Here is a 14,857-nt window from a genome sequence, read left to right as displayed (position 1 = left end):
ACAACAAAAATCATTAATAAACCTTGGTTACAGTAGTGGAAACATGGTTTATTTTTGTATTCACTAAAATCACGGTTGAACCACGATCAGTAAAACTGTTAATATTGAATTTAGCATTGTTTTACTACAAAAATAAACGTTGTTTCTTGCTATAGTTGATTTTTCAGTTTTTTTACTGTTTAAAAATCATCCGGTCATTTCGACGTGGACATTCGACAATCTTCATGCATGAAAAATCCCCACACACGCATATTGAGCGTGGTAACTATTTTAAATGAGGAGCAGCAAGTATCTTGAGAAGCTACAGTTTCTAAGTAGCTGTGAAACACTATGCGTGATGGTAAACACTGGAGTCCGGAGGAAGCTAAAGTGGATGTTATTACACAAATGTGTGCCATCGCTCATGAATTTTTAATGCACAATTAAACAGTGCGATTAGTACAGCTGTGTGATATTTGCATTTGTGGAGCAGCGGGGTCTCTGGTAATAGCTATAATTCTATCACGTAGGGGTGAACAAGGGGGGAGGATTGTAGCGTAGAGGGGTTTTAGCGGAGGAGGAACTGTTTGTTAAAGCCCATCATTATGCTTTCTGTCCATCCGTGTCCTCCTATCACCCATATTCCCTGCTTCTCTTCAGCCGCCGGTCTTTAGGTGATACTCCAGGGCACTTGATAGCGGGCAGAACCATCATTCTTTTAGAAGAAGTGGCTAGCGGACTAGACAGAGTCTGTTTTACACCCTCCCGTTCAGTTTGAATGGCTGCTGAAGCCGCTTGGTGACCCAAGTTTGTCTAAGTTTGGGATGAACGAAGCAGACTAATACTATCTGGCGTACTTTGGTGCACTGCTATGGTCCTAAACACCAGAACGGGGCTTAAAAATGCAGAGTGTATACTTGACAACATGTCGTGTCTGGAAATATGCGCATAAATTAACTGCATTAAGTGCGTCTATAACAAGCCTCCTTCACATGTGTTTGCACAAATAACAATGCCCTAAATACAGCTGGAGCTGTGATAAATCACACTGCAAAAATTACGTAAGATTACTGGAGTATGTTTTACAAAAAAATGGATTTCTACTGTAAAATGTTCTTTTTTTAATTCCATGTGTTACTTGAGATTTCTTTGTGAAATTTATTAAGAATTTAGCTTTTTTTCAGCCAAGATCTCGTTTTTCAAAGACTGGAACTTTTCATAAATATTATGGTAATATCCACAGCATTTTTTCAGTTTTGCTATGGAAATTCAAAAATAATTAGGATTTACTCTAAACTCTCTATTTATTTCCCAAATAGTTTTTTTAATAGTATTCTGAATTTATTTTTACAATTACCTGTATATATTTTTGCATATGGTTAATTGAAATAGAAAAAGTGCATATCCAGTAAAGGAATGCATTCATTTAAACCTAATATACTGGTCAAATCAGACATTAAGGGGGCTAAGCTAGTGAATATACATCCAAAATATAGTAGACAACATTTGAAGTGGACTAAAAAAAATAATCAGACTTGTCCTAAGAAAAGAAGGCATTCTGGCTTTAGGAAAACTTTGATAAGAGGTTTTGATCCACTTGAAATGGTGGCTACTATATATTATATTCAGTAACATATAAGGCCTATTATTAAACCTCTATGAACATTCACTTCATCTTGATTTATTAGTTCAGGCAAAGATTATGGGCTTTGGTTAGTTAATAATCCTTTCCCGCCCTCTTTTAGGGAAAAAAGACAAAACTGCAAGCCAATAATGTATTAGCATTTACCTGGTTTTGCACCAAATTCTGTGAAATGATCAAGTCGTTGGTCAATAATATCACACGCTAAAGTAGTGCAAAGGCTAACGTCAAGATTTTACTTCACCCTGTGAAGTCTCTATTGCTGCGTGGACAACAAACACTTGGTCCCACCGGTCGGTCTACATCGCCTTTGCCCTTTGTGAGCAACGTCAACATTGACTGAATGGACAGAAAACAGCTGGACACTCAACTGAAAGCACTTCGGCTCCCAAACTCCTACAAAATCAAGGCCATCCATGACATTTCGGTCAGTACGTGAAAGAGCAGCGAGTCACCAGGGTCCCAGCAACGTTCAGAAACACTACAGTAACTAACAGACATAATCCCCATTCGTCCTTAGTTTAACAACTGAGAATTAATTAAATGGATTCAACTTCTGTACATCTTGAGCAGATAAGAATGTGCAAGATACGAATAATAATATGCTTCCCCTGCTCATTCAAGAGTGGAATACGGATTTTAAAAGGCTAGGCTTTAAACACTCGTCCACTTTATAGAGAAAAACCATACACAGGCACCGTATGCTGAACCAATAAGCAACATTTACACAATACCAGACTTCAAGACAGCAAACTCACAGAGAAACATGGACATCGATGCTAAGTAATGCATGACAAATGAAAAAGACGAGCTGGAATCGACTCAAAATATCAAATGTGTGATATCCTTCGAACTGGATTCATTTCCATCGTACACGGCTTGGTTTTCAGGGCAACTGACTAATCAAAACCCTGCAGACTTGTTCTGACCTTCAGCTGCTGCTGTAGACTGAAAACTGAGGCAAACATCTGAGTCCATCCTTTACGATAACTCGCCTACCGTTTATTTTGATAGTCCACTTTAGACATTCTACTAACTATAAGTAACTTTGTAACTACATGTCTACCTATATATGAACTAATTCTAGTTAACTCGCAACTACGTGACTACTAACTGTTTAGGGTAGGTTTACGGTTAGAAGATAAGACAAATACTTGCAAAGTTTCAGATAGTCAGTATATTGTATGTTTTTGCATCGAAGTGTTAGAAGATATTAAGCAGATGGTCTACTAATACTCTAATGACTGCTAGTTGACATGTAGTTGCAAAGTTAGTACAATGTTTAAAGTAGGGCTGCACGATATGTGTCGATCTCTCATAATTAAATACCTCTTCATCTGTGCTCTCCTGATTCAAGAGCTTGAAGTTAAAAACTTCTTAATTATGGATTGGTTTCTAAACACAGTTTTTTTATGAAGTGATACTAACTGACGGACTGGAATGGTGTGGATTATTGTGATGTTTTTATCAGCAGTTTGGACTCTCATTCTGACGGCGCCCATTGACTGCAGAGGGTCCATCGGTGAGCAAGTTATGGAATGCTACATCTACATTTTGGATGATCTGAGGATGAATGAAACTTTTTTCTTCAGGCTAAGCATACACCGCAATACCTGGGCAAAATAATACACTCAGTTTCTTGTCTTCAGTGAAGTCGTCGCATGCACTACATAACTTCTCTGTTGGTTAGTATCTGGGATTATGACATAAAGAGGAAATTCATCAATGCATCAAGCCATCTTACCCATCTCTCTGGAGATCTGCACGAACGCTTCCACGCCGCTCTCCCCGTAGTTCCCTTCGGAAGCCAGCGTGGAGACGTAGTTCCAGCCCATCGCCGTGACGATATCCAGCATGGCCTGGGCCTGGTAGGAATCCGGTGGAACGACGCGGGAAAAAAAGTCGTAGCGGGTGTTATCGCTCAGCTCCGGAGCCGTGGATGCATAGCTGATCTGAGGAATCTGCAGAGAAAAGAAGATAGAGGAAGTTTAGAAAAAGGGTTCTCTTGTATCACAGCGGCTGAAAGAAGGACGTGTTTCCAGATCCAGCGACCTGCTTGCCTTCTAATTACATGCACCATTGCAATTCTCCTTTATCCGAAAGCCAATCCTAGAATGCTTTGCAACAAGCTCAGTGAAATCCAACATGGTGGATCAGTCAACAAATACAAATAATAAAACACGTATTTAATAAAATACTCAAAAGGTTTTAATGAAAGTTGCAGTTCACCCAATATACGCTTAAATATATTTTAAATAATTAAATTAAATAAATACGGACATATTTTACAAAACCCAACACATACCATAGACAAAAATATATTTATTGTGGCCACAATTTATTTATTAATTCCCATGAATTTAGCAGCCGTTTCCCTCATTTAATTCATTTGCTTAATCGTTTTAGTTAATTAGTTATTTTTTATAGTAAATTATGGTTTGTCTAATTCATTCCCTCGTTTGGTTCAGTTCAAATGAGAGGGAAAATCAATACAATGAGGCCACAATTTTCTAAAATGAGGGAACGAATTGTTCACGAAAAGGTAAAATTATCATGGCTGCTGCTGAGAATCATGGGTAATGGAGTCTGTGGGAAATCTGACCGACAGATTCATTGTCTAGAGAAAGAGGACAGGAGGAGGTTAAAAAAAAGCTCACGGCTGAATTATTCTGAAGGGTTTTGTTACAAAACTGTTTTTAAATGCACCTCACGTCAAGCTACACAAACGGTGTTAAATCCAAACATCCCCGATGGCGCGGCGGGACACAATCACCTGTGCTTTCACCGCTTGAAGCTGTAAATAAGAAAACATTTAGCCACAAAGCACTTGAGGAACATCACCGGATGCGTGCGGATAGCTGCGTCGAGTAGATTCACGAGTAATGATGCTGAACAAAACTCTGACATTGAAAAATACACCAAATTTACTCCGTCTCCAGCGGTGAGGAGTGAAAATTGAAATCTGACACTGTGAGACTGATAATCAAGACTTTTTGATAAACGTAACGACTTTCGAAAACATGCAAAAAAATAAAATAAACAGATGCTTCGATGCTCTCAGCGTCTTACGCAAAAACTACGTCGCTAATAAGATGCCTAGCAAACTTTTGCAAAGTTCGCTCGATGGTAAAGGTTAACCATAATGCACTGCAAACTTTCATTAAGTATATCGGTAGTGACTTATGAATATTTCATGAAAAAAGGCTACTCAAATAAGACAACACCCAAGAGGCCAAGATACATAAAAAAAAACGGGGGAAAGATAACTCCTCTGTTATTGCATAACACTTTAAAATAAACAAATATTGCTTTCTGGTGTGAATATGAAGTTATGATCTCATATCGAAGCATCTTGGGTTATTGCACGAAGAACACAGTGGATTTTGAGCGCTTTACTCGAAGAAGAATGAATTTTCATTCAAACACCAACACGGGTCAAGTTATAGAAGAAATAAAAAGACAACCAAATGAAAATAAATCATTTTTTTAAAAATATATATATATATATATATATATATAATGCTTTTTAAAAATATGGTTTTCCTACAAGTCTCATAACATTAACCAGCAAGTTAGATTACAAAATAAAATGCAGGCAAATGCTCCTCAGCTACTAAATATAATAAAATCAAGTATTTAAGTCTGTTTTGTCTTGATAGTCATACCACTAGACCCTTCATTTTTAAAAAGGAAGAGACACTTGCATGTTTGATTTTATCAAAAGTGATGCTGTCATACCGACAAGGCAATAAATCCATTTAACCCAAAGAAAGACCCAGCTGGCCTTCTGCTCTCTGGCATTCTGTGACATAAATTCTCATAATTACACATCTAATATAATAATATCAGAGGGCAAATGAATTGAATTCATCCTCTGAGAACACAAAAGCGTAAAAGTGTTTGCTTTTTACAGTCAATAAACTCTCAATCCTCAGTAATCCGCTTTTTCAACATTTCCTCAAGCTATCGCTGTATAATTCAACAAACACTTAAAAAATAAAAGGAAAAAAAGTTTACCTGTAAACTCAAGCCTCCGATGCATTTCATGAATGCAGCTTTAAAGCCCGCTGAATGAGGACTTCGGTATTGAGCAGATATTGAGCGGTTGTAGTTTATGATAGCAGCCGATAAAAACACTGCTATAAAGAAGTCAGCGCGAGATGTTCTGGCCAAGAGCTGTAAAAGAAGCTCAACACATCCAAATGATGTATGAAAATGCAGCCGCGTGCCGTCGCGCTAATGCATTGACATTAGGAGAACAGGCCATCGAAGACGTGAGAACGGAGGGACAAAACAGACCTGAGGCCAAGGACGAGAAGAATGAGACAATGGGATGTTTGTGACAGATCTGCGGTATTACAAAACAGGACGTGATGAAGAGATCCTTGAGCATTTAAGACCTAATAATCCGCAGAGAATGGCCAACCCGAGACCTCTTTAATGGATAAAAGAACGGCATAAGCTGCTGACAGCATTTGTGACATAACGTCAATTACCGCAGATTACAATGTCAAATCGTCCCTCGGGAAAAAAAACAAAAAAACTGACATGCCCTAGACTTATCGCATTTTTATTCATTTAATGAGTTGGGATATTTATAATAAACTGTATTGCTATTTTGAATGCGGTTTTATTTTAACAATTAATGGTTAGTTTAAAAGTTAATGATGCTAATAGATATTTTTATGAACCTGCACGTAGACGTCATGCTGTCTGTCTACTTCCTTACCGTAAAAGCAGTATTTATTTACATTAATTGACATCACTGCCAGCGCATGACTTAGTGCATAACCCAGAACGTTCCTTAAAGAGAGAAATAAAAAAGAAGAGTATATAAACAGATAATGTAATAGTTTTCCTGTTAATTGTGGAATTAATCGACGCATCCACAAACGAACAACTCTCCCAGAATGCTCTGCAATTTTGGAATGATGTGCATTTTCTTTGTGTTTTTTGTATAGGGAGGTCAATCAAATAAAGCTGTAATGCAATACTGCGTGTCACAGGATCATACACATCCCCCAAACACAAATACATGTGCGTGTGTGTGCATTTGAACGGTGTTTGTGTGTGTGTTTGAGGATAATGGAGCTGCCTGACTGAGCGGCTGATAGATGGTTCTCCAGCACTGCTAATTAACCCTTGCTAAGACCTTTATTGTCCGACATAAGGCAGACATGGACCTTAACAAAGGGTGCAACGCGCAAGCGTGGCCTCATACACACACACACACACACACCGAGCAGACTCACATAATTACAGCTGCATTGATTAATGCGTCTTGTATGTTGAGATTACACTGATCTGATTCCCAGGTGTGTTTGTTGTGTTTTATGAGTATGAGTGTGTGAGTCAACATATGCATGCAGTAGCACAAAACTAATAGGCTAAAACCTAAAAAAATATCATTCTAATCCAAAGTTTTCAATGATCAATTTCACCAAATCATGTTACTGCTTTAACCTATTTTTATGGTAAACTGCTTAAAAGCATACGTAGCTATACAACTAATATAACAATATTTAATATTAATAGAATTTATTGTTATAGATATTTAGATGTTTCTACAATTTTCAATCTGGTTGGAAACGCCAAAGGGTTAGAAATCTATGATTGCTATGATTAAGAACAGGATGTTTTGTGCCGCTATTATCTAATGGTTTACCAAAGGGTTAGACTTTAATGCGTTCTAAGACAAGTGACCCTCGATCTGTTCACAATGAAATAACTCAATGAAGCATCGACTGGTCTAATAATACCACTGTATCAGTAACAGCATACACACAAAACCACACAGCAAAGAACCGCTCTTCATTTATTCCTTCATCCTCTTCTAAAGTCTATCATGTAGACTTTAGAAGAGGCTAGAGATGCATGCAGTAGCTCAGATGATATGCATTATGGGATTTCAGGATGATGCCGTATGAACTCGTTCTCTGAGTTCAGCGTTCAAATTAAGGTTGATGGTAGATTGAAGGGTGAGAAAGAGGATGTCAAACTCGATGGGCATCACGGATGTCTGGAGGCATTTTATACTCTCATCCTCAACCTAAAGACACTGCACTGCTTTACTATCAGGATCAGTGTTTCGACTCAAAGAGGTGACTGGACTGAGCCTATGAATAGTTCATTTGAGAGAATAGTAGATTTAAAATTGGGTTTTTGAAAAGTTTACTGTAGTTTAGTTTAGTTGGGCCATGTATTTTCAATAGCGAAATAAGCATTGCTTTAAAAGTCTACCTGAGGATGTAACCATAGCAACTGAAGGCTGATTTGGATCAGATCCGACGATGAGGATAATATTGAAAAGTCCATCGACAAAGCAGCAGGGCCTTACTGTCATTATCAATCCATGGTAGCTTTAAACAGCATTTATATAATAGACCAATAGACCAACAAAAAAGGTTTTTGGGTAGCAGAAGACATCAACCAACAACAGGCCAAAATGATCCCTGTAGTACCCCTAAAAATCACTGTATAATTTGCTCAGTGGTTCCACTGGTAAAATAAATGACAATGTAATCAAATTTAAGAAAATTAAATTGAATTAAATTAAAAAAGTAAAAGTACATTTACTTGAAAATAATTCCATAAATACAGTATATAATTTTTGTGTTTTTTTTATTATATTTAGGATTATGTTTATATTATTAGATTAGATTTATACATAAGATTGTATAAGAATATATTGTGTTTTATAATAATATTTAAGATTAAGAAACAGTGAAGAAAGATAAAATAAAATACAACAGTAAACTAAATTTAATTAAGTACATTAAGAGATCCTGGGCAGGAACGAGGCAAACCTCAACTGACAACAGACCCCAATTTATTCATAATGAAACCTTTAAAGCAGTTAAAACCCCTGGAGAGACGCTGCATAATTAGCAGCGATTCCAAACAACAAACATGTTTCATGTGCTTTTCGGGCCAAAAACATGTCGGGAAGCAGGTCATGAGTCCCTCTCAGTCCAAACAAAGGCGTCATCGGAAGGCACGGCACATTTAGCTGTAAGCATCTGCAATAGACCGGATCAATTTCTCGGCGCTGCAACATTACAAACACGTTCGGTGACAACACAAAGGACGTGCCGCTCGCCGAGAATCACAGCTAAAACGCCTGCCAAAAGAGTCCAGAAAATGCCATCGACGGCACGCAGTGACCACAATAAAGCGGAAAAGGCCCCGACGACCCAAACCCTGAATGTCACCCAGCAACTGGTCATTTCACCCGCAATGAGGCGGATCGCTCACATTGTGCACTAGTGATAATGGCAGCAGCGGGGTGTAATTGCAGGGCACGGTGCCCTCTCTGCTCGACGGGGGCTTCGACGGGACACACTGCATTGGCAGGTGGTTGCGCACTGGCTTCCAGCTTCACAGCGGCGGACCGTTTCATCCGTCATCTGGACGGCCTGTCGGATTGGACGGCTGGACTGACAGAGCTGCGGGCAGCGGAGGAGACAGATTAGCTGACGGGGTTTAACTGCCTGTTGAGATCGCTCAAGACCGCCGGCTCCATCACCTCACATTACCTCTTCACGTATGAAGAGATGCTTGCTTCAGACTCAAGAACAACACAGTACCGCTATCATACAGGAACAGGTAACCTCTGACCTGAACGGCTCACGGGAGGGCTACTGAATTCAGAGGTTTTTGCCTTCGAGAAGGAACAGGACACAAATCAAGATCTAAAGTCTTTGCTCAGTGAGAGAAATATTGAATATGTCATACTAAACTGAAAACAGTCCATAAAAATATATATATATATATATATATATATATATATATATATATATATATATATATATAACATTTTGGGTAGCATGAGGAAAACCTCAACCGGTCACGCTCAATGATCCACAAATAAACTTTTAAATAGTTATAGCTTTATTATTTGTGACGCACTAACTTTATTTGTTTATTGGTACATTTAACTATAACATTTTTAGAAATATTTATAATAGCATCCTGCATTCTGTATTTTTATCAGTTGTAAAGTGGGAAGGAAAGCATGAATGGGAACAGAAACCAAAGCTGTAGAGAATATATTAAGACTCTGAAACTTAACGAGGCCCCTAAAATAGTACACGTAATTGTTTGCACAAAAATATAACGACTCTTAGAAACACTGACAATATAATACTGAATTATATGTATAGTTTAGAGTGAGGAAGCAACTAAAAGCACATTCAAATCCAATGCTAATTGTTTTACCTGCTAGTGCTGTTGTTCTCCTTCCACAACGATGTCACTTCCTGGAAGATGATGTCATTAAGGAAGCGATTTTGGTTAGTTAAAGGGATTTTACAAATGACTAATAGGATTAAATCAGTATTACAAATTGAAATCCAGTTAGAACAATACAAAAAAACATCTATTTTAATATATAATTATTTTGATTATTTTATTATTTAAAATAACAATGATAACCTCTGGCTTTCAGAATGGCAGGTTTAACATATCAAGCTGTACATGAAGGGTACATGAAAATGTGCTACATAGTAATACTACACTGCTATCTCAGTAGACGTGAGAGATTAGCATGCTAAGCCTCTGGGATCACGATGTCTCTGTCTGGGACGAGCTGAGAATTGGTTGAGCTCACAGCTCGCTCCATTCTCACTCACACAGGAGAGCTGCATATCACACCTCACGGCACAGAAGATCGGTCAAAACCAGAGGTTCAAGGTTTCATGTTTTATTAGTGCTGTCTAGCGATTAACCGCCATTGATTGCATACAAATTAAAAGTTTCTGTGCAAAACACATGCATGTACATATTTGTATGTTTTATATATATATGCATGCTTTATATATATATATATATATATATATATATATATATATATATATATATATATATATATATATAAATAAAAATGTAAATAAACGTATATGTAAATATCAAAATATATACTGTATGTATGTGCATTTATATATACATAAAAATAAACACAGTATGCACACATATATCCAAATGGCAAATATATATATATATATATATATATATATATATATATATATATATATATATATATATGTATGTGTGTGTGTGTGTGTGTGTGTGTGTGTGTGTGTGTGTGTGTGTAAAGGGTTCAGACATAAATGCCTCTAAATGCCATATGAAATCATTCTAAAACGAGTATTTTTCTCAGGCTTATATGTTTATGTTCAGTTTTTTCACTTTAATGGCAATGAAAAGAGCCTATACATCGCCATAAATGTGAAATTACTGAACCCACGCGCAGGACCTTAAGAAAAACGCTCATTTAGTAGAAAATATCAGACAGCATGTACACACGATTATTTCCTGTATAATAAAAATTATTAACATGCTCATTTAGAACAGCAGTGTAAAAAGAAATGTGATTTATTTTGCGCATTTTCTGTACAGTAGTACAAAATCAGGCATAGGCGCATTAAGATTTAATAAGATATAAAACCCACCGTATTCATGCAGTAATTGTGTGTTTGCCCACTTACTCGCTTTAAACACATTCTAACCAGCCCTCCATTTATCTCTGTCAAACGCATGTGCATCATTAACGGCCTCATGGGAAGCGTATCTTTTTTTATTTTTCGCAGCCTTGCCTTTAAAGCTGACGCTATCTGACAAATCCAGACCCCCTCGTCATCCTTCTCATGTAAACCCGTAGGCGGCATCACTTATAACTATTACTAGTAGCGCGCCGTGGTCAGACCGCATCCTAATCCCCAGCTGCAGCGTAAGTGATGTCAGCAAACTCTCCCACAGCTGCTCCAATTAAAACCATGGGTCTAATGCCTCTTTGATCGCCCCTGCGCTTCCATTACTTTCCAGAACGCATTAGCCTCCATGCTAATTTCTTCCCGGTTTCCGCAGTGAGGGCGAATTTGACAAACATCAGTCGCACTTTTGATGGCGGGAGGATTTGATGACTGAGTCAGAGCCGCTGAGGAGTTTGATGGCTCTCTCTGAATATCAATGTGCCTGGCAGGCCTCCATCACATTGTTGACTGAAAATGAGAAGGAGAGCGCGAGCGCTAATGCACTAGCTGAATTGCTATGCAGCTCGACGCTCCGGCGTTGAAGGGTTGATTAGCGCTAAAGGCAGAGAGCTCAGGGTCTCTGGTTTGAAAAGTATCATTTACCTTCAGCCTTGACTCAACTTCAGAAATAAGCGATGGCGGCACACTTGCTAATTTGAATAATATTGATAAAGTCCTTAAATCTGCTCTCTGACTTTCCAAACCTCTCGAATATTGATCCAGACCTTCTAAAAAAAAAAGCCTTTTCTGGTAGAACATGTCACTCCGCTGATAGCTCGCTAATTTCTATCATTTCTCTCTCTAATAGTGGTCTTACTCTGAAAGGTCAGATCTCTAACCCGCATACTCATAAATGTGAAGGTGGTCCGTCTTTGCAGCTGCGAACGGCTTCTTGCCTATTTATTTACTGATGCTGGACGAGAAGGTCTGGTGCAATTTCATTTCCAATTCATCCCTAAGATGGTGTTGATATCAGGGGTCTGTTCAGGCCGGTCAAGTTCGTCCGCACCAAACTCATCCAACCATTTTAAAACCGGCAGCATAGTGCTATCGAAAATGTACTGGTATTGCTGAAGCAAAACAATTAAAACATTAATTGCAACGGTATTACCTCCGGTAGTCTCAGACAAGGCTGAAGGAAAGGGAGAACATATAAACCACTGTATCTAAATTAATTGTTCATATTTTTCAGAACTTTTGTAAACATGCTTGAAAAGGAAAAAACAACAAAAAAGCATATTTACTACTTCTGTAGAATGGCCTATTATTTGTGACCCTGGACCATAAAAACTAGTCAAAAGTCATTTTTTTCAAAATTGAGATTTATACATTGATGTATGTTTCTTTAGGATAAAATCACCCTTAAAGTAGTCCGTAAAAGTAATTAAAGTAATTTTAGATATATTTATGGTAGGAGATTTACAAAATATCTTCTTGGAACATAATCTTTTCTTAATGTACTAATAATTTCTGGCATAAAATTTTTTTTTTTAAATTGTACCCATACAATGTATTTTTGGACTATTTCTAGTTAGTTGTTGTATGCACCACACATAGGCCATAAAACAGAGCAATGATGTTATGATTTTATTATATTCACTGACACTATGACATTCTTTATTGTAGTCTCTCATTCAGAGTAAAAACATGACTGAATTCAACCTCTCTTATCTCCTGTAGGAAAAAAGCCTTAAGAGATTCATTCCTGCTGCTGTAATTGAAAAGATTAAGTAACATACTGGAGTTCAGCGGCGGTGCTGTTCGCAGAGCGCAAGCCTGATTGAATTTTTAAGTTATCAGGGGGCATTTGATTTGCATTGAGTGTCCGCGCTGGTGCCACTTTCAGCAGAATATGGAAAATTACACTTAACATGCTACATTAGGGGTGGAATGGATTTTATAAATCAAAGAATTGCAATTAATTCAAATGCACGTGACATTTAAGAAAATGATAGGATGTTACTGTTGCATTCAAGCTGAGCTTGATGGGATATTTACTGTAAGTATAAACTGAATGGCTATGACTATGACTACATAATGACTTCGAAAGAATGACTTTGACACTCTGTAGTCATTAGTGAGATTTACTAGCAATTTCTAAGAAAAATCACAAGGAATGAAGTGTGCGATTTTGAAGTACTCACAATGTAAGTGAATGAGGTCAATTTCCAGAGCGCTTAAAAGCAGCAATGTGAAGAACATCATTTATAAAAGCACTTATATAATATGTTTCTAAAGTGGAAAAAAAAACATAATATAAATATAATGTTGTTGTTGCTGATATTATATCATTGTCTCATTTATTGCAACTTAACAGCTATCTTTAATAGTTCACTAATAGGCAGAAATGGAAAGTGGGAAAATTACTTATAGAAACATTTCACATTTTTCTTAATGCTAAGTACTGAAAATTACTACCAGTCCAATTTGAAAAAAAAAAATTCTAGTGAGAAACCAGCCAGCAGTCACCCAAAACCCCTCACTTTTGAAGATGGTCCTCACTGCAGAACACAAGATCCAAGATGCGAGGTTGAATCTCCCATATTACATATACCTGCATAAACCTACATGTCTCCGCCCCCTGATCGCTGAACCCGCCCACCTCCAACCCTAAACCTACATGTCTCTGCCCCTGACCGCTGAACCCACCCACCTCCACCCCTAAACCTAGATGTCTCCGCCCCCTGATCGCTGAACCCGCCCACCTCCAACCCTAAACCTACATGTCTCCAGCCCCTGATCACTGAACCGGCCCACCTCCAACCCTAAACCTACATGTCTCCGCCCCGATCGCTGAACCCGCCCACCCCACCCCTAAACCCTCCACCCCTAAACCTACATGTCTCCGCCCCCTGACTGCTTAACTCACTTGCCTCCACCCCTAAATCTACATGTCTCCGCCCCTGAACGCTGAACCCGCCCACCTTCAACCCTAAACCTACATGTCTCCGCCCCCTGGTCGCTGAACCCGCCCACCTCCAATTCTAAACCTACATGTCTCCGCCCCCTGATAGCTGAACCAGCCCACCTCCAACTCTAAACCTACATGTCTCCGCCCCCGTTCTGCAGTGAGGGGCTACTGCACTTTTGCCTTGTGAAATCTAGTTTTCCACTAAAGCCTGCAGACAGCGAAAGTCTCAAACAGGAAAAGGACTCGGATCAGAAGTATATTATGAAGGTTTTGAAAGAGGTTTTGAAAATCTCTTCACATCAATCCTCGATGCCAAGTCTAAGAACACAAGGAGCGCTTCATGTACACCAGTCTGCTCTCAATGATAATAACACTCCAACTAAACAGTCTGCACCCAAAAAGAAAGCAACATTTCAGCGACTCTGGTGCTTCAGTCGAGGAGGGATATCAGGGTTCCTCTACGTCTGCAACATCGGCTTTCTGCTGTCAAGTGTGGTCCGGTTCCCACTGTGAATCCCACCTGTGGTGGAGTGGGTCAATACTCGAGTGCTGCAGTGTTTTTAACACAACCCAACACGCAATAATTTAAACAAAGCGTGGCCAGAAGATCAAGTCTGCAGCATTACGTAAGTTTCCAACCTGTCCTCCAACTAATACACCAGTATAGGTCTTTTATGCAAATCCCTGAAACACGACCCATCAGAGCTTGCTGCAACTGCAGCCCTTTCGGCAACAGGACGTTTTCATATTAAGGTTTTGTAGTCTTTTATCTGCAATGTTTTGCATGTAAGCATG

The 14,857-nt window shown here is 38.5% G+C and overlaps 1 protein-coding gene across 2 annotated transcripts in view; it reads right to left on the bottom strand.

The window, feature by feature from the left end:
• grm8a (glutamate receptor, metabotropic 8a) overlaps positions 1 to 14,857 on the bottom strand; it is a 141,385-nt gene that overhangs the window by 80,597 nt on the left and 45,931 nt on the right. The window contains exons 1-2 of one of the 2 annotated variants that reach the window (XM_043237156.1): positions 9,839 to 9,886; positions 3,366 to 3,582 (exon numbers count right to left, since the gene is read on the bottom strand). In XM_043237156.1, coding sequence (XP_043093091.1) covers positions 3,366 to 3,477 — 112 coding nt within the window. In that variant the 5' untranslated portion in view covers positions 3,478 to 3,582; positions 9,839 to 9,886. Of the gene's footprint in view, positions 1 to 3,365; positions 3,583 to 9,838; positions 9,887 to 14,857 lie in introns of those variants that run through there. The other variant, XM_043237155.1, reaches the window with a different exon arrangement.

Source organism: Puntigrus tetrazona, chromosome 4 (assembly GCF_018831695.1).
Source record: "Puntigrus tetrazona isolate hp1 chromosome 4, ASM1883169v1, whole genome shotgun sequence".
In the NCBI taxonomy this organism is placed as follows: domain Eukaryota; kingdom Metazoa; phylum Chordata; class Actinopteri; order Cypriniformes; family Cyprinidae; genus Puntigrus; species Puntigrus tetrazona.
Note: the sequence above shows the minus strand (reverse complement) of the source record. Positions and strands in the feature narration are given on the sequence as shown.